The sequence below is a fragment of the Gopherus evgoodei genome, chromosome 7 (assembly GCF_007399415.2).
Source record: "Gopherus evgoodei ecotype Sinaloan lineage chromosome 7, rGopEvg1_v1.p, whole genome shotgun sequence".
Classification (NCBI taxonomy): domain Eukaryota; kingdom Metazoa; phylum Chordata; order Testudines; family Testudinidae; genus Gopherus; species Gopherus evgoodei.
In genome coordinates, this window is record NC_044328.1 from 45573540 (window position 1) to 45594653 (window position 21114).

Consider the following 21114-nt stretch of genomic DNA (forward strand, 5'->3'; position numbering starts at 1 on the left):
CTTGGACCTGGTACCTGCTGCCACCACCCAAAAAATTAGAGTGTTTTGGGGCACTCTGGTCCCACTGAAAAACCTTCCCTGGGGACCCCAAGACCCAAATCCCTTGAGTCTCACAACAAAGGGAAATAATCCTTTTTCCCTCCCCCCCTCCAGGTGCTCCTGGAGAGATACACAGACACAAGCTCTGTGAATCCAAACAGAGTGACTCCCCCTCTCCGTTCCCGGTCCTGGAACAAAAAGGACTTTCCTATTCCCCCAGAGGGAATGCAAAATCAGGCTAGCCAATTCAACACACACCGATCTCCCCTGATTTCTTCCTCCCACCAATTCCCTGGTGAGTACAGACTCAATTTCCCTGAAGTAAAGAAAAACTCCAACAGGTCTTAAAAGAAAGAAAAAATACAAATGGTCTCTCTGTATTAAGATGATACAATACAGGGTCAATTGCTTAAAAGAAATATGAATAAACAGCCTTATTCAAAAAGAATACAAATCAAAGCACTCCAGCACTTATATTCATGCAAATACCAAAGAAAAGAAACCATATAACTTACTATCTGATCTCTTGGTCCTTACACTTAGAAACAGAAGATTAGAAAACAGAATTACTTCTCCAAAGCTCAGAGAAAGCAGGCAGCTAGAAAACAAAGACCCCAGACACACAATTCCCTCCACCCAAAGTTGAAAAAATCCGGTTTCCTGATTGGTCCTCTGGTCAGGTGCTCCAGGTGAAAGAGACATTAACCCTTAGCTATCTGTTTATGACAAGCTGACATTGGGGCATAAGGGAAAGTGCTTTGGGATGGGGGAGGGCCGGCGCAGTAGTGCTCTGCCTGCATGGCTACAAGCGCCTGGATAGAGTCCGCTTGCCACGCCAGGATGCTTATCAGCTGCTTTGTGCTTTTCTTCCTGGCCGCTGCGTTTCTCTGGCAGAACCTGCTTTCCCTTTCCCCAGGTCGTCTTTGCTTTTTCGCGGCTTCTTCCGCAGGTTTTGGAGTCTTTGAGCTGTTGATAACACGGGCAGCCGAGAAGTCAAGGTCGTGGAAAGGCAGAAAAGGCAACAGATAACAGAGGCAGCATTGTTTATATCTCAGACAGTTATTCCCACACAGTGAAGGAGTTTACAGTCTTCACTTAAGCATAATTTTCCCATACCGAAGAGAGCGCACGTAACCCACAGGAGCCCTGAAATGGTGAGTAAGGGGGAGTGATTGTTTCAGGGTTGTGCAGGGGTTTCTGTGCGTTGGGGAAAGCAAACAGCTGCAGGGGGCACCTACACTGAACACTCTCCCAACATTTTCCACAGGAGTTGATCCTGGAAGATCTCGCTGCTGCGGGTCACCTGGGAAGAGCGGGAGGGTCTTCTACAGCAATGCAGATTCCGCTCTGGCCCTTGTGCAGCTTGCCTGTGTGCAGCAATGGTCCCCCCACCCCTCATGGCACAGTGGCGCAGATGCATTAGCCTGACTGGGACAAGGACCACGGAGGCTCTCCCTGTAAACTTGCACAAGCGCATTGCCCACGCTCTGGCTGAAACTTTTGAAGAGATTACCAAGGCTGATTACCGTGACGTGATAGACCACATCAGTGGGCTATTCCACATCAAGGCATGCATGCATGCAGCCCTAACCCTCCCTCCTCTCCCGAAACATTTCCATCCTGAAAATAAAAGCTGCTTACCGGGAACCCGCTTCTCCTCTTGTCCTTCACCAAGTACCAGCTGCTGTGACTGGCTACCTTCCTCCTGGTTTGAGAAGAGCTCCTGGCTGCATGCCTCCTGGGACTCCGGGGTGTCTCCCCCCACCCTAGTACCCTTACTCTCGGTTCCTCCTCCCCCCCTTCCTCCCACCCCCTGCTCTGAAGTGTCCATCGTGGTCCTCGGATTGGCGGTGGGGTCACCTCCAAGTATCGCGTCCAGTTCTTTGTAAAAGCGGCAGGTCGTGGGGACAGCGCTGGAGCGATGGTTTCCCTTGGGGGCTTTGCAATAGGCACTGTGCAGCTCCTTCACTTTAACCCTGCACTGCACCGCGTCCCGGTCATGGCCCCTTTCCAGCATGGCCCTTGATATCTATCCATAGGTATCGTAATTCCTACGGCTGGAGCGCAGCTGTGACTGCACAGCTTCCTCCCCCCAAACACTGATGAGGTCCAGCAACTCACCATTGCTCCATGCTGGGGCTCGTTTGGTGTGTGGAGGCATGGTCACCTGGAAAGATTCACTGATTGCACTCCACACCTGGCTGAGCAAACAGGAAGGGGATTTTTAAAATTCCCGGGGCATTTAAAGGGCGGGTCACCTGAGGCCAGGGCAGTAGAGTTTGAACTGATGAGCAGAGTGGCTGAGCAGGCATTCTGGGATACCTCTGGAGGCCAATAACAGCGCTTTTGGTGGCGACACTGGCGGAGCAGCGCTGCATCACCAGCGCTGCAATCGTTATTCCCCAGGCAGAGGTGCAGTACATGCAGCGCTGTAGCCAGGGAGATACAGCACTGTATGTGGCTTGCAAGTGTGGATGGTGAGTAAGTTGCAGCGCTTTAAAGCCACCACCAGCGCTGCAACTCTCCAATGTAGCCAAGCCCCTTAGCTTGTAGAGCCGAGAAGCACATTTACCCCTTCATGCTTTGGCCACCAGTGCTTCCATGCTGAGGACATTTGTTGAAAATATGTGTTAATTAAATTTGTGACTGAACTCCTTGGGGGAGAATTGTATGTCTCCTACTTTGTTTTACCTGCCTTATGAAATATATTTCATGTTATAGGAGTCTCGGACCCAGCACATGTTGTTCATTTTAAGAACATTTTCACTGCAGATTTGACAAAACACAAAGACCAGTGTGAGATTTCTAAAAATAGGTACAGCACTCAACCCAAGGTTTCAGACTCTGAAGTGCCTTCCAAAATTTGAGAGATGAGGTGTGGCGTATACTTTCAGAAATCTTAAAACAGCAACATTTTGATGCAGAAATGACAGAACCTGAACCACCAAAAAAGAAAATCAACCTTCTGCTGGTGGCATCTGACTCAGATAATGAAAATGAACATGCATCTGTCCTTACTGTTTTGGATCATTATTGAACAAAATCCATCATCAGCATGGATGCATGTCCTCTGGAATGATAGCTGAAGCATGAAGGGACATATGAATCTTTGTGCATCTGGCACGTAAATATCTTGCGATGCTGGCTACAACAGTGCCACGCAAACACCTGTTTTCACTTTCAGGTGACATTGAAACAAGAAGTGGGCTGCATTTTCTCCTGCAAATGGAAACAAACTACTTGTCTGAGCAATTGGCTGAACAAGAAGTAAGACTAAGTGGACTTGTAGGCACTAAAGTTTTACATTGTATGTTTTATTTTTGAATGCAGTTATTTTTTGTACATAATTCTACATTTGTAAGTTCATCTTTCATGATAGATTGCACTATAGTACTTGTATGAGGTGACTTGACAAATACCATTTTATCTTTTCTATATTTTTATTACAAATATTTTCACTGTAAAGTGAGCACTATCCACTTCGTATTCAGTATTGTGATTGAAATCAATATACTTGATAATGTACAAAAACATCCAAAAATATTTAATAAATTTCAATTGGTATTCTATTTAACAGTGCGATTAAAACTGCGATTAATCACAATTTTTTTGAGTTAATCGCATGAGTTAACTGCGATTAATCTACAGCCTTTGTTTTTTACTGTCTTAAAGATTAAAACAAAATTCAGAGTATATTATCTTAATACAGTTGACTTAATATCAACATGTTAGTGCCTTTTATTAATCTTGAGAGCTGCTGGTATCAAATGTCGATTATATTGTTATTTTACAGTTTTCAAATAATTTTGTCATGGCTTAGTAATATTCTAACAAAGATGCAAAATGATGAAATTGTAAGTGGGTAGTTTTATGTTTGAGGTGTTAATTGCAGCAGTTATTACTGGTCCCAGGTTTGAGCTAATTGAAGTGATGCAAATATACAGAGATATCCTTGCAGAATTGGGTATTACACAAGCTGATTAAAACACCTCTGTTAACTTTAGCTCCACTGAACAGAAAAGGAGCATATGACAAATTATAGAGGATAATAATTAGTAGGCAAAGGAAGCAACATAGTTTGAATGTAAGAATCTCTTGCTTCCTGAGGTGACATGACTTCCAGGAAAACTGATTCTGTAAAGTATGTAGGTTGCACTTTTTCAGGATGTACAGTCTCAGTATGAGTGTCATAAACTTAGTTTCATTTCAGATCATTATATTTTAGAGTAGCTGTTTAGGGGAAAATACAGCGGAACTAGTTTAATGCAGAATCTCTATCCTCTGGATTTCATGGCTCAGTTTGTGGGAGCTCTACTGCAGATGCTAAAGCAGTTGGCAAACTTCAGTTATATGAAGATAGGGCAGTGCCAAAAAGCAATCCTTTAAATAAGTTAAAGACAGGCTTTCAAGAAGAGGAAAGTTTGTGGTAGAGAATTAAATCTTGGTAGGGATGGCGTATTTTCAGAGTTTGATTGCATTTATAAGGGGCACTGGCAAGTACTTCTTCTCAAATGTCTTATTACATTGGATAATCTGGTAGAATGTCTTCCTGATTCTGTTCTATTCTCAAGTCATTACTGCAGTTCTTCTTAAAAACTTCTTAGATTTTACTTTCAAATGAAGCTATACAGAACTGATAAAAATCTTGCATAATTCTATTTGACATTACTGTAAATGAGTAGAAATGCAATTCTGTACAAAGTTCATGATCATGTACAAGATCTGAGTGCAAAATATATTGGATTAGCTTGTGAGACTGCTTTTACTTGGTGGGGTTTGAATTATTTGAAATCTGGCCTGGTCTACACTACGCGTTTAAACCAATTTTAGCAGTGTTAACCCGATTTAACTGTGCACCCGTCCACACTACGAGGCCCTTTATATCGATATAAAGGGCTCTTTTAATTGGCTTCTGTACTCCTCCCCAACGAGAAGAGTAGCGCTAAAATCGGTATTACCATATCGGATTAGGGTTAGTGTGGCTGCAAATCGACGGTATTGGCCTCCGGGTGGTATCTCACAGTGCACCACTGTGACCGCTCTGGACAGCAATCTGAACTCGGATGCAGTGGCCAGGTAAACAGGAAAAGCCCCATGAACTTTTGAATTACATTTCCTGTTTGCCCAGCGTAGAGCTCTGATCAGCACGGGTGGCGATGCAGTCCCAAATCCAATAAGAGCTCCAGCATGGACCGTACGGGAGATACTGGATCTGATCGCTGTATGGGAAGACAAATCTGTTCTATCAGAACTCCGTTACAGAAGACGAAATGCCAAAGCGTTTGAAAAAAATCTCCAGGCTACACAGTGCTGCATGACAAGTGTAACAGAAAGCCAAAGAATCAAATGGACGCTCATGGAGGGAGGCAGGGGATACTGAGGACTCCAGCTATCCCACAGTCCCCAGCAGTCTCCGAAAAGTATTTGCATTCTTGGCTGAGCTCCCAATGCCTGTAGGTTCAAACACATTGTCCGGCGTGGTTCAGGGTGTAGCTCGTCAATTTACTCTCTCTCCTCACTACGTGAAAGAAAAGGGAAAGAAATCGTTTCTTGACTTTTTTCACTGTCACCCTATGTCTACTGAATGCTGGTGGTAGACGCGATGCTGCAGCACTGAAGAGCAGTATCCGCTCTTCTCCCCTCCCTGGTGGCAGACAGTACAATATGACTGCTATCCGTCATCACCATCAGCCCGTGAGTGCTCCTGGCTGGCCTCAGGTGAGGCTGGCCGGGGGCACCTGGGTAAAAATAGGAATGATTCCTGGTCATTCCCAGTAGATGGTACAGAACGGCTGGTAACCAACCTCATCATAGCAACTGTGGGCTGAGCTCCATCAGCCCCCTCCCTTTCATGTGTAAAGAAAAGATTCTGTACTGCCTGGACTATCACAGCAGCGGGATGCTGGGCTCCTCTCCCCCACACTGCTTAATGTCCTGCCTGGACTGTCATAGCAGTGGGAGGCTGCCTCCCCCTCATTTAATCTCACTAACAAGTCACTGTTTCTTATTCCTGCATTCTTTATAACTTCATGACACAAATGGGGAAGACACTGCCACGGTAGCCCAGGAAGGTTGGGGGAGGAGGGAAGCAACGGGTGGGGTTGTTGCAAGGGCACCCCCCGTGAATGGCATGCAGCTCATCATTTCTGCGGGATCTGACACGGAGCAGCTGTGCTCTCTGATACACTGGTTCTCTAGTACACTTGCCCCATATTCTAGGCAGGACTGACTATTTTTAGAAACCATAAAGGAGGGATTGATTTGGGGAGTCATTCCCATTTTTGCCTTTGTGCTCCCGGCCGACCTCAGCCAGGGGCACCCATGATAGCAGCAGACAGTACAGAACGACAGATAATGGTCATCTTATTGCCAATTTACAATGGCAGCAGACGGTACAGAATGACTGATAACCGTCTCTGCTATCATGCAAAAGCAAATGAATGCTGCTGTGTAGCGCTGCAGTAACGCCTCTGTCAGCGGCATCCAGTGCACATATGGTGACAGTAAAAAAAAAAAAAAAAAAAAAACCTGAACGGGCTGCATGGTTGTCGTGCTATGGCGTCTGCCAGGGCAATCCAGGGAAAAAGGGCGCGAAATGATTGTCTGCCGTATTTTCCCGGAGGAAGGAATGAGTGATGACATTTACCCAGAACCACCCGCGACAATGATTTTTGCCCCATCAGGCACTGGGCTCTCAACCCAGAATTCCAAGGGGCGGGGGAGACTGCGGGAACTATGGGATAGCTACGGAATAGCTACCCACAGTGCAACGCTCCGGAAATCGATGCTAGTCTCGGACCATGGACGCACACCGTCAAATTATGTGCTTAGTGTGGCCGCGTGCACTCGACTTTATACAATCTGTTTTACAAAACTGGTTTATGTAAAATCGGACTAATCTCGTAGTGTAGACGTGCCCTCAGGGTGTTGTCTGTAAAATGGAAATTTGTGCAGTTTTTTTGGAAGCATGTTTTCTCACAAATATTAAAAAATACTGTTTCTGTAACAGTCAGTAAAAATCATACACCTGTACCCCAATATAATGCTGTCCTCTGGAGCCAAAAAATCTTTACGCATTATAGGTGAAACCGCGTTATATCAAACTTGTTTTGATCTGCAGGAGCACGCAGCCCCACCCCCCTGGAGCGCTGCTTTACTGTGTTATATCCAAATTCGTGTTATATTGGGGTAGAAGTGTACTTGTTTTACTAGTGTAAATTGCTTTTTATTTAATTTGTTTTCAATGATTTCTCCAGGCTAACTTCTTGAAAAATTGGATGGTTTACTTTGATTTTGGAATATGAACTTTATTTCTAATATATCTTTGTCTTGCAAATGGTTATTTCAATTTGTAATTACTTTATAGGTATTCTGTTCCAGTAGTTCCAGGAGACATCATTCACTTAGAAGGAGACTGTCATTCTGGTACCTGGATAATAAATAGAGACTCTGGATATCTAATTCTGTACCCAGACTTGCTGCTTTCTGGCACTACCGTGTCAAATAGTATTCGATGTATGAGAAAAGCAGTACTGAGTGAAAAGTTCAGGGTAAGTGGTGAAACCATGAAATATAAAACATTTTAAAACTAGTGACAAATCACATCAAAAAAAGTCCATGCTTTGGAGCAGGGACATGAACATTGGCAGATAGTGGCATTTGTCTGGGATGTGCCTTTTGCTATCTATGTGAAAATCTGCTGAAATTTGGCCAAGTTATAAGCCTATGAAAAATCTTAGTTTGCACATTATTAGAGACTTTGTTGAGCTTTGCAGCCAAGTTCACTGGAAAATTCCTTGTGTGCTGAGCAGGACTTTACCTGTAATTGCAGCTTTGGGCTTCTGCAAGCCAGGATTGGGTCCAGGCGCAGAACTGAAAGCAGGGAGAATCTTCCTGTTCTCTCCTTGTTGCCTCCCAGGTAGCATGGGTGAGGAAGCAGCCTGATTTGAATGCAAAGGGGTAGGGAGAGTTCATGGACCCATTCCAGTGGACTGAGGAGAGGCTGGTCCCTACTGCTGGTAGCAGCATTCAAGGGTTGAGGGTGCTGAAATGAACCTGCTACTGCCTGCGTGGGGGAGGGGTGAAGGGCTGGGGGTGGTGCTGTTCTGCTGTTTGGATAGGGGTGACTAGTCCATGCATTCTGGGATGCAGTGGCAACTCTCTCCTGGGGACCATGGTGTGGAGTGGGGCTGACTGTTGGGCAGAGAGGGGAAGACCCTAAAATGCCTTACTTGCAGGAAGTATTGAACCAGCAGGGAGGGGTAAGTTTGTGTCTTTGTGTGTGTGCGGGGGGTGTGTCTGCAGGGGCTCTCGCAAGGGCTGAAGCTCCTGGGAGAATCTCCTGCTTTCATGGGTTTCTAAATCTGTGGTTTTTAATTAAAACTCTTGAAAGCTAATAGGTACTCAAATCACTGCTATGTATGCCTATGTCCCCCATATGTATATGTATTCCTTATAAGTCATGTGAAAAAACACCTTACACTATTTATATATAAATATATTGTAAGAAGACTTAAAAGTGCAAACTTGCCCATGGACAAAAATGTAATGCTCAGTGGAGTCTGTAACCCACTCAGGAAAAAAAGAAAATGTAGATGGGATGTTAGAAGGCAACCCTAACGAAAAAAGGGCTTATTCATGAGGATTAATGACCTGTTTTATGCATATTACAGTAAAATGTATTGCTGGTTGTGATTTTTCTTCCTTGTAGAGTTGTGAGTCCAGTTCACGGCAGATGATGATTGGTACAATCCTTCATGAAACTTTCCAGCAAGGAGTACCAAGTAACTTTGCACATGAAAAACTACAAGAACTTGCCTTCAGAACTGTCCATGGACCGAAGTATCTAAAAGAAATGTAAGTGACATTGCAGATATCTGTGTCTAGATTTGAAGGATGGAAGAAGATAGTAGTTCTGTCTTCCAGTTTAAGTGTTGTCTGTGGTGCAATAACTCTTTTAAAGTGCAGGATATTCAGAAGTAGGATTACTAATTGAAGGATATTCCACCAAAATAATATTTGTTTGTAGAAGATATTCATGGTTTTTATAAAGACGCTTCCTTGTCTGAGAGTAAAATATTTTACTTAAATTGAATTCAGCAACTAAATAAGCCTTCAAAACCATAACCACTCGGGAGAGGTGAGTAAAATTATTCTTTTGGCAGGGTGGGCAAGTGGATTTTTTTGGCCTGGGCTATTAGATTTTAACGAGGTTTTTCAAACCTTAGCAAATTGTGACAAACATAATTTAAAAAAATACTATGCTGATCCCTAGAAAATTCTCAACTGACAAAGCAGTGAGGCCTCTCATTTTTTACATTACTAATCATTTTATGCTACTCATCTTAAATTCTAGCTAAACACACTAACAGTTAGAGAAATCTCTCTTCAATTCCCAAACTCCAATTTTGTATTTGTGGCCAAAAGTGAAAGTATTAGATACGTTTTAATCTGAAGGCCATCAGATTTGTGATGCTAATCTCAAGACTATGATTAACGTTTGCTACAAAGTCCATCAATTATGAATAGGGCTCCATCTTTGTCACAGAAGTCATGGATTCCGTGACTTCTGCAGCAGCCTCGTGTGGCTGGCCCAGGAGGCGCCTGAGCAGCTTGGGCAGTTCCCGGGTCAGTCCCACTGGCTGCTGCTGGGGCAGTCTCTGCCCCCTCCCCCCCATTCCCCCAGCAGCAGGAGTTTGGGTGTGTGGGGGCTTGGGGTTGGGGCTGCTGCTTACCTGGGGGCCAGGAGGGCTCCCCCTCTTCCCTCAGCTCCCCTAGCTCCAGATGCTGCCTCTGCCTGCAGCCAAGTACTGTGCCCACAGCTCCCACTGGCCACAGTTCCCAGCCAATGGGAGCTGTAGAACTGGGGCTTGGGGCGGAGCGGAGGTAGCTCTAGGGACCTGGGGCTGCTGCTTCCCTGGAGCTGAGTAAGGAGCCTTCCCCAGTCCCACCAGCCCCCCCAGCACCCATTCCCCAGGGCCACGACTCCGCACTCCCCTCCCCAGCACCGATGGTGCTTCCCAAGGCTGTGGCCCCCTTCTCAAGCACCTGCAGCATGCCCCCCCACGGGCCACAACTTTCTCCCGAGCACCTGCACCCCCCTCCCCAGTATGTGCAGCGCCTACTAAACTCTCTCCCTCCCCCCCCCCCCCCCCAAGTTTTAATCAAGGGTATTTTTAGTAAAAGTTATGGACAGGTTATGAGCCTGTGAATTTTTATTTACTGCCCCTGACATGTCCATGACTTTTACTAAAAATACCTGTGACTAAAACATCGCCTTAATTATGAACTTAAGTTTGTGCAGAAAGTACTTTCTAAATCACAGGCTGCAGGAAAAAATTCAGTGCTCGTTTGTCCATGGACAGTGAGAAGTTAAAATACTGAACTGATAAGAAATATATTTGTCCCAATTCTCAGATTGGGGTCTTATTCTCCCATGTGAGTTACCCATAGCAGCAATATTTATTTTATCTAAAGGTATTTCTTGCTCTTCTACTTGCTCTGTTGGTAGCTATTGTGGCAGGTTTCTCGTTTAATTTTTGGAGTATTTTCCTTCAGTTGTGTTAGTGTCTAACTTTCATTGCTTTAAAATAAACTAAAATGCCTCTCCTGTCATCACTCTGAGCTTGAATTAAAATTGAGACATGTAATTCAATTTAAGTAATTCTAATGCATAAGTAAATTTAAGGATAATGGATGTCAGGTTTGAAATCTAGACCTGATCATACAGAATACCACTAATCTAATCCTTAGTTGGTGTTGCCTAACATTATAGTAGAGTATCCTGTGCCTCTGTTCACATAAATGTTCATTTGAAGCTTTTCCTTTTGTTTTTTAGCTGAGGCTAATGTTTAGTAAACTACTTCAGAGTGCACAAATATTTGTGTGTAAATCTTTCCGCAGAGATTGTCATTTTTCTTTATAGCAGTTTATAACTAATTGTCTCAGATGCTCCATTACTGCACACTCTTAACTTCACATATGAGCAATCCTGTACAGTGCAGAAAGTTAAACACTTGTGTAAGTCTTTGCAGGATGGAGGCCCAAATAAACTAGATTCTATGTTCAGTTTTGAATCTATTCTCCTTCACCCTATATCATTGCTTATTTTCTACATGGTACTTAATGTATATGGGTTCACTTCTACAGGTACTGCTTAAATCTGAAACAAGAAGAAATCATGCAAGAAATAGAAGAATATCTTCCATCAATATCTAAATGGGCAGAAGACTTCATGCACAAACCTAGTCAAGCTAACCACAACAAAATGCAGCTAAAACTGTAAGAAAACATTACTTGCACATAAAAACCTGTTTTATTGTTACCTAGCAAATATATCACTAGTGAAATTACTTAACTTCGTCTCGTTAATTTGTTTGGTTCATCTTAATTTTAAAGCAAAAACCTTTATTCTTGTCTGCGTTTATTGATGTGGAGCTGACTCATGGCCTCGCTGTCTAGAAAGTTGGTCTTGTTATGCAACGAATACTTGGTCCACAGTGAGCTACTCGTTTAGCTGCAGTTGCATTGATTGGGAAACAATATTACAGCTATTACAGGTTTCCATGGTGATGGAGAATGGCTCTTGTAGAAATAACATCTTTTGTTCTTAAAGATTCTAGTCACAGTACTCAGTGTTGGCCAATTCACAGAGTAGAAATTTTAGAATTGGAAGAACTAGGTTATTTGGTCAACTGACTAAGCTATAAAAATATGTAGTTAAGACTGAAAATCATACTTGATCATTGCAAAGTTTTCTTCTTGCATATGCTTCCCTGCCATTTGGCTGCCTGATCCCAGGGATATAATGGTCAGTCACCTGGTGATCTATTTCCTTTTTATTCCTCAACAGTGCCAATTTAACTATAAAAGTGCTTTTTAAATAGTGTTAACTTCAAGGTAACTTATAAAAAGGGTAAATATTTTGAAGATCAAATAAATCATGTTCTTCAGAAGGAATTCATGACACTTTAAATTTAAATATTTTTGCACATCTGAAACATTTGAATTACATTTTTAAAAACATAACTTCTTCAGACTGAGAAATTACCACATCAGTGTACAATTTAAGGTAGCCTTTTGAGTTGAGGCCTGATCCACATATAGAAGGTTTGCTTGAGTGGACCTCAAGAATTGAGTGGACCTCAAGGATAGGGCTCAGATTTCTCCGGATGTGATAGCAGATAGATTTCTTCACCAAGTAGTTGAAGAACCAACAAGAGGGGATGCCATTTTAGATTTGGTTTTGGTGAGTAGTGAGGACCTCATAGAAGAAATGGTTGTAGGGGACAACCTTGGTTCGAGTGATCATGAGCTAATTCAGTTCAAACTAGATGGAAGGATAAACAAAAATAGATCTGGGACTACGGTTTTTGACTTCTCAGGGGCTAACTTTAAAGAATTAAGGAAATTAGTTAGAGAAGTGGATTGGACTGAAGAACTTGTGGATCTAAATGTAGAGGAGGCCTGGAATTACTTTGTCGCAGCTGCAGAAACTATCAGAAGCCTGCATCCCAAGAAAGGGGAAAAAAAACATAGGCAGGAGTTGTAGACCAAGCTGGATGAGCAAGCATCTCAGAGACGTGATTAAGAAAAAGCAGAAAGCCTACAAGGAGTGGAAGAAGGGTGGGATTAGCAAGGAAAGCTACCTTGGTGAGGTCAGAACATGTAGGGATAAAGTGAGAGAGGCTAAAAGCCAAGTAGAGTTGGACCTTGCAAAGGGAATTAAAACCAATAGTAAAAGGTTCTATAGCCATATAAATAAGAAGAAAACAAAGAAAGAAGTGGGACTGCTAAACACTGAGGATGGAAAGGAGGTTAAGGATAACCTAGGCATGGCCCAATGTCTAAATAAGTACTTTGCCTCAGTCTTTAATAAGGCTAATGAGGAGCTTAGGGATAATGGAAGGATGACAAACGGGAATGAGAATATGGAGGTGGATATTACCACATCTGAAATAGAAGCCAAACTTGAACAGCTTAATGGGACAAAATCAGAGGGCCCAGACAATCTTCATCCAAGAATATTAAAGGAACTGGCGCATGAAATTGCAAGCCCATTAGCGAGAATTTTTAATGAATTGGTAAACTCGGGGTTGTACCGTACAACTGGAGAATTGCTAACGTAGTTCCTATCTTTAAGAAAGGGGAAAAAAGTGATCCGAGTAACTATAGACCTGTTAGTTTGACATCTGTAGTATGTAAAGTCTTGGAAAAAATTTTGAAGGAGAAAGTAGTTAAGGACATTGAGGTCAATGGTAATTGGGACAAATTACAACATGGTTTTACTAAGGGTAGATCGTGCCAAACCAACCTGATCTCCTTCTTTGAGAAGGTGACAGATTATTTAGACAAAGGAAATGCAGTAGACCTAATTTACCTCTATTTCAGTAAGGCATTTGACATGGTTCCACATGGGGAATTATTAGTTAAATTGGAAAAGATGGGGATCAATATGAAAATTGAAAGGTGGATAAGGAACTGGTTAAAGGGGAGACTACAAAGGGTCATACTGAAGGGTGAACTGTCAGGCTGGAAGGAGGTTACTAGTGGAGTTCCTCAAGGATCGGTTTTGGGACCAATCTTATTTAACCTTTTTATTACTGACCTTGGCACAAAAAGCGGGAATGTGCTAATAAAGTTTGCAGATGACACAAAGCTGGGGGGTATTGCTAACGCAGAGAAGGACCGGGATATCATACAGGAAGATCTGGATGACCTTGTAAACTGGAGTAATAGTAATAGGATGAAATTTAATAGCGAAAAGTGCAAGGTCATGCACTTAGGGATTAATAATAAGAATTTTAGATATACATTGGGGACGCATCAGTTGGAAGCAACAGAGGAGGAGAAGGACCTTGGAGTATTGGTTGATCGCAGGATGACTATGAGCCGCCAATGTGATATGGCTGTTAAAAAAGCTAATGTGGTTTTAGGATGCATCAGGCGAGGTATTTCCAGCAAAGATAAGGAGGTGTTAGTACCGTTATATAAGGCACTGGTGAGACCTCACCTGGAATACTGTGTGCAGTTCTGGTCTCTCATGTTTAAGAAGGATGAATTCAAACTGGAACAGGTTCAGAGACGGGCTACTAGGATGATCCAAGGAATGGAAAACCTGACATATGAAAGGAGACTCAAAGAGCTTGGCTTGTTTAGTCTAGCCAAAAGAAGGCTGAGGGGGGATATGCTTGCTCTTTATAAATATATCAGAGGGATTAATATTAGGGAGGGAGAGAAATTATTTAAGTTTAGTACCAATGTAGACACAAGAACAAATGGGTATAAACTGGACACTAGGAAGTTTAGAATTGAAATTAGACGAAGGTTTCTAACCATTAGAGGAGTGAAGTTCTGGAACAGCCTTCCAAGGGGAGTAGTGGGGGCAAAAGAAATATCTGGTTTTAAGACTAAGCTTGATAAGTTTATGGAAGGGATGGTATGATGGGATAGCTTAATTTTGGCAATTGATCTTTGATTATTGCCAGATAAGTATGCCCAATGGTCGATGATGGGATGTTGGATGGGATGGGATCTGAGTTACTGCAGAGAATTCTTTCCTGAGTGCTGGCTGGTGAGTCTTGGCCATATGCTCAGGGTTTAGCTGATCGCCATATTTGGGGTCGGGAAGGAATTTTCCTCCAGGGCAGATTGGCAGAGGCCCTGGAGGTTTTTCGCCTTCCTCTGCAGCATGGGGCATGGGTAACTTGCTGGTGGATTCTCTGCAGCTTGAGGTCTTCAAACCACAATTTGAAGACTTCAGTAACTCGGATATAGGTTAGGAGTTTGTTATAGAAGTGGATGGGTAGGGTTCTGTGGCCTGCTTTGTGCAGGGGGTCAGACTAGATGATCACATTGGTCCCTTCTGACCCTAAAGTCTATGAGTCTATTAACACCTTAACCATCTTAAATTAATGGCTAATACTACACATGTAAATATTTTTGCCATTGCCATGCGTGCACACTAATAGAAGTTCCCTGTGAAGATTTAAATTTTTGGAACTCTCATGGGTGTCTGTTTAGAGAAATATAGCAGCTTATATCTGTTTCTAAAGTAGTGTAACTCTTGTAGACAGTTACTTGTTTTTTAAACTTGTTTTGTTTTCGTCCTAGACCAAGTGAAGGAAAAATAGAAGATTTATCGTGTAATATTGAAGTTACAGAGTTCCTGGATATTGAAGAGAATATCTGGTCTCCCAGGTTTGGGTTAAAGGGCAAGATTGATGTTACAGTTGGTGTGAAAATACATCGCAAGTCTGGAACGCAATATAAGATAATGCCATTGGAGCTTAAAACTGGCAAGGAATCTAACTCCATAGAACACAGAAGTCAGGTAGAAATGTTAAATATTCAGTATACACAATTGTAATATACTTGTTGGCACTTCATCTAATAACTGATGGCTGAACCAGTTTATATGTAATATAATTAGGTATTATGAATGGTTTACGATCATCTCAAACCTATATTTATGAATGTAAAGACTTCCACATTTCTCAAGTTATCAAACTTCAAGCAGAGGTCCAGATTTCCATAAGGGAGTGAGGAAGTAATCTCAATGAGGAGCCTTTTGCTGAGTCGTCTTTATTGGCCTCACGGGAGGAAACCAGGATCATTGTGTGGAGACCCTGTATCTTTAACCCCCAGAGCCTTTGTGGGAGGCTTGCAGAAGAGAAAATATAGCTTGAAATTTTGTTCTTTCAGGAGATTTCTGCAGGGCTGGATGGGTAACTATTCATTCCTCCATAGCTGATACAGTAAATCCCCACTTAATGTCCCCTTGCTTAACATTGTTTTTGATCTTACGTCCCTGCTCAGTTACAGAACATGCTCCATTTACAGTTGTGCAATGGTTTGCTATAACATTATTTGGCTGCCTGCTTTGTCCACAGCTGGCAGCTCCCCTACGCCGCCCCCCCCCCCACAGCGTCTCCTGCCCACCAGCAGACGCCACAGATCAGCGCCTTCCCTCCTCCTCTCCCCACCTCCTGCCCGTTGCAATCAGCTGGCTTGTGACATTCAAGAGGGAAGCAGGGAGGAGCGAGGACTTGGCACGCAGGCTCCCACCTCCCTCCCCTGCCTCCTGCCTGCTGATTGCTGCGGGCAGAAGGCAAGGGAGAGGGGGGGAGCCTGCACACCGAGTCCTTGCTCCTCCCCCCCTCCCTCATGAATGCCGCAAGCCTGCTGATTGCCGTGGGCAGGAGAGATGGGGGAGGAGCGAGGATACTGCATGTGGAGTAAAAGGGGAAGGTGGGGGTAGAAGAGGCAGGTTAAGGATGGGGGCTTGAGGGAAGGGGTGGCGTAGGCGGGCTGAGGGTTGAGCCCCAGGCCCTTGGTGCTTGCAGAGTAGGGGAAACTGCCGCTGCTACTGTGCAACATGCTTCTCCTAGCCTACAGCACCTTCCTTCTCCTTGCCTGCCTCATTGTCTCCAGTGCCAGTGGGCTGTGCCTGTGTGGGGTAAGACAGGGGGAGCTCCCAACTATAGTGCTGTACTGTATGGCAAAACATTTTTTGCCTGGAACCTAGCCCCCCCATTTGCATTCATTCTTATGGGGAAATTGGATTCGCTTAACATCGTTTCACTTAAAGTTGCATTTTTTCAGGAACATAACTACAATGTTAAGTGAGGAGTTACTGTACCTCAGAGAGGCCTCTTCAGGATCCAGAGAAGGGGAGGTATAATGTTACAGAGGTGGCAGAGTATGGGTATTTACTTCCGGCATCACCAACTAAATAAACAGTTCTCAAATTTCAACTTTTTTAGAGATTTTTATTATGGAAGATATATTTAATGAAAAACATCAATTAGATGATAAGTATTTATTCTTTGTAATCTTATTGGCAATGATAAGGCTGCTTAACTGTACAACCTTAATGTATTCACATGACATGCATATTATGTAAATATCAAAATACACTTTAATATATTTTTTAAATGTCTTCAGGTTGTTCTGTACACCTTGTTAAACCAAGAACGAAGAGTGGATCCTGAAGCTGGATTTCTTCTTTACCTTAAAACTGGCAATATGTATCCTGTGTCTGGCAATCGTATGGATAGGAGAGGTGGTTTTTCCCCAAAACAGTGCTTAACTATTTTAATTTCTAAGAGGTTTTTTCAACATTAATGGTTACTACATTGTTCACTCTTGAAAATGTTTATACGGGTTGATGTACCACTTCCAGGAACTAGTAAACAGTGTTGACATAAGTTATTTGTTTTGACAAGAATGCTTAATTTTCCTGGAATAACTTTGGATATTAAAAAAAATATACACTACACCAAAAATATCTTTATGATGAACACTGTCTTTGCTATGTATGTGCCCATTGTTTGGGGCTCCAAACCAATTCATAAATACTCACTCACTTTTTTCTTGTTTCTAATCCTGAAAGATTAGCTCACTAGTTTTTAATTTTTTTTTTTATTTTACAGAATTACTAAAGCTAAGAAACCAACTGGCGTTTTACTTATTCCACAGTATGTGTAAATCTGCCCTGGGAAATAAGCAAACACAACTTGCCTCTTTGCCTCCTGTAATTGATGACAGTCAGGCTTGTAAATATTGCTCACAAATGCACAACTGCTTTCTTTATAGCAGGTAAAAGAAGCTTTTGGACTTTGGATGGTAAACACTTCAGTATTAATTAGTTTAAAAAAAAAAAGTTTTGGATTGTCCTTGGTGATTTCACAGCATTGATTCACACTTGCCCTTGGTATAATAACTTTCTCCAAAGATAAGTATTGCTCCATTGATTCTGCCCCAACCTTGACAATTTAAGATCCTGTTCCTACAGAGGCGTTCCCAACTGTTTATCTTTATGCTCTGTGAGTAATCCCACTGAAATCATATACAGAAGCCTTTGCAGGGTTGAGGCCTAAATTTGTGATTTATCTTAAGGCTTGTCTACACAGTGAATTGATTGTCATAGCTATAAGAAGAATAATTACACCAGAATGGCATCCACATGGGGAGTTATGCTGGCATAACTATGCTGATATAATTATTCTGCTAGAGCTATACTAAAAGAAATTCCCACACAGACAAACTCTTAATGACTGTTTTAGTGCATCACAACTTCTGAAATTTTTCTGCACTTAGTTTTAAAAATTGAATTTTTAATAACCAACTTCTATTTTGTTTTTTGCCTGTCCAACGGTTGTGAACTTTATATTTTATCATGATAAAAGAATACAATTAAAGGCAGTCTTAAATATATTAAATAGGTTTCAATAAATTAACTTTTATTAATTATAATACAGTGATTCATTTGTATGTTAAATTTCAGATTTACATCATTTATAAGCATTGGGTATGAGAGAGTACCCCTAAATATAGTGGCCAAAATTGTATACCTAAAATGATATAGTCAGGAGATCTGGCCCCACATGCCTCTACACAATACGTTTTTAAATTTAAATCACCTATATTCCTGTGATATTTTCCTGTTTAAATTCAGTCTCATAGTGTCATCTTATAAAGACCATCTTAAAGCTGCCTGACATTTTTAGTTAGGTTATAATTGTTTCTTTTCAGAAGTGTTGTTTTCACACATGATGCTATACCAAAAAATCTACAGGTATTGCATTTGAAACAGTTGGGGGGCAAGCCCATTATGTATGTTATGTAAGTATGTACATTAAATCAGATAAGAGGATTCCATGTCATAAGACGAAATGATGCTATATTAATAAATGTAGCATTCAGATTCTTTACACACATGGTTTGTTTTGTGAATAGAAATAGCATTTTTTATGTAGAAGACAGAAAATATTGTGCTTGAATTATTGAAAATAAAAAAAAGTGAACCTTTCATTTGTGGATTCTCCAAATTATTACCGGGGACATCTAGTCACTAATATGAAAGTACTACTGTAATAAGGGATGTAGGAACAGGTTCTGTATTTGGAATTTCATGCCCACATGTGAAGACTTGGAATAGGATGCTCTTCCCCTAAGTTTGATTTGTTTAAATAGATATTTTCATTTAGCTTTTGTATTTTACCTTATGGTATAAATGCCATTGAATTTATTAAGCATATATAGTCTTAAAAGGTGGGGAAAAAAAAGGAAGAGTCATCTTAACTTGATGCTTCTGTCAATTTTTAGAGCTGTAGAGCAACAGATGGATTATGTCCTTATTCCTCCTGCTTTGGTACCCATTATTGAAAAAGAGACCCAGCATCTGAAACTTTCTCACTTACAGTATTTCAGTCTGTGGTATCTGATGTTAAGCTTGGAGTCACAGTGCGGAGAGGGCAAAAAGGGACGTAAAAATATATGGCTGATGCCTGCTTCAGAAAGGTAAGTTGGGAGTGAGGGCATTGCCTATGGACAGCTCTTACCTGCTTGGTTTCTTGCAACTCATGTCTCCTGCCAGAGACAAGATCATTCTTTCAATCCTTGGGTAAATACTCTGTTATACAGATACCTGTGATAGCAGGAAGTGCTAGTTCATCTGTGGAGTGGGGGGGTCTATCAAAAGCATTGGGCTAGTAGATCTGGTGGTATAGTATCGGCAACCGGTTGTTAGGTGCTTCTTGGGGGGGAGGAGGGGAACCACAAAAGACCCAGGAAGAAGATGATAAATTGTGCTTTGCAATCTTATTTTATAAGAATGAAGGTAATACTTTTATTAGCCTCACCTCCCTGATGTGTGCAGCTGGATATTGTCTGCCACCCCAGCTCCTTGTGTTGTCTCCCTGAATCAAGGCTCTTGACAGGCTGTATTCTGCTCTGTGTCGTATTGCTAGTGCAGGCTGCTCCTAGGTGGACCTGAAAGTGAACTGAGGTTCATGGTAATGCATCATTTCCTGTTAAAATCTCACCAGTAGCCATGCATAACTTTATTGGAGAAATGCAGTAAGAGACTGTTTCAGTGAAGCATGGGCAGTAATATTTACATTTTACTACTGAAGCTCTAAAAATCAAACTTACATTATAGTGCAATACAACCTTGTTTCAGAATTTAATACTTTGACTTATCTTGAGTAATCCTCCACTGTGTTGAGAGTCTGTAGACCACTTATCTGGGAGTTTCACAAAACAAGCCGTGTACTTTTGTTTTGAAGCCTACATATGCTTTCTTCCAGCTTTATCGCTTTCCCTTTGGGAAACAACATCTGAGAGGGTAGGATAGAAATGTAGTGGGTTTTTTTTTGTTTTTTTAAGGGTGGAAGAGACCATTATGATCTAGACTGACCTGCATAACACACACCATAGAATTTCACCAATTAATTCCTGCTTCAATCCCAAAATTTATGGTTGAGCTAGAATATATATTTTAGAAAAATATCCAGTATTGAATTGATCAAGGCTTGGAACATAGCTAGTACATTTATCTTTGGCAGAAAAAGACAGCCAATATGGTCAAACAAAACTGTTGTAGGACATGAAATGAATTACTATTAAATCTTAAACTGATAAAAGCTACTTCTAGAAAATTACTCAAGGCAGCTTACACTTTTATTTTTAATGTGTTTGTAGAGAAAAGGCCGGAGACTGCATTGGAAATATGATCAGAGTTGAACATGTGGAGGAAGCTTCTGAAGGACAATATCTACATTATTTCCAGCGTAAAAATGGTACCATGCCTGGAACAAACCTGTTGGTTGGAGACAGAGTTGTTGTGAGTGGAGAGAAGACATTACTGGCTTATCTGCTGGCTATGTTAAAGAGGTCAATGTGACAAAATTTCCTGTTTATTGGACAGGTAACACAAACAGAAAAATATGGCTGTTTGAAAGGAGGTATGTGAGTGTGATAGACCTAGGCCAGTTGGGAACAGCAGAGTAGTAGAGGGAGATATACTGGGCCACTGGATATAACAGTTTTCTGTTCCCTGATTGACCAGAGCAGGGGCTGCTCCAGGCTAATGAGAACACCTGACTCCAATTAACCTGCTAAGAGTCAGGTGAGGCTGTTAAAGCACTGACTCTAATTAAGGCTCCTTTGATGCTATAAAGGGATCACTCAGTCAGGCCAAAGGGAGCCAGGGGAGAGGAAGTGTGTGCGAGGAACTGGAGCAAGAGGCGTGCAAGAAGCTGATAGTGAGTAGGCATACACTTGTACTTCTCA

At 42.0% G+C, this 21114-nt stretch overlaps 1 protein-coding gene across 1 annotated transcript in view; it reads left to right on the forward strand.

Moving 5' to 3' along the window:
- Nucleotides 1-21114, forward strand: part of DNA2 (DNA replication helicase/nuclease 2) — a 43230-nt gene that overhangs the window by 4534 nt on the left and 17582 nt on the right. Inside the window, 10 exon segments of the mRNA XM_030568717.1 lie at nt 7406-7589; nt 8750-8895; nt 11188-11319; nt 15151-15370; nt 16984-17101; nt 17472-17637; nt 19147-19341; nt 20524-20687; nt 20690-20725; nt 20728-20749. Coding sequence (XP_030424577.1) covers nt 7406-7589; nt 8750-8895; nt 11188-11319; nt 15151-15370; nt 16984-17101; nt 17472-17637; nt 19147-19341; nt 20524-20687; nt 20690-20725; nt 20728-20749 — 1383 coding nt within the window.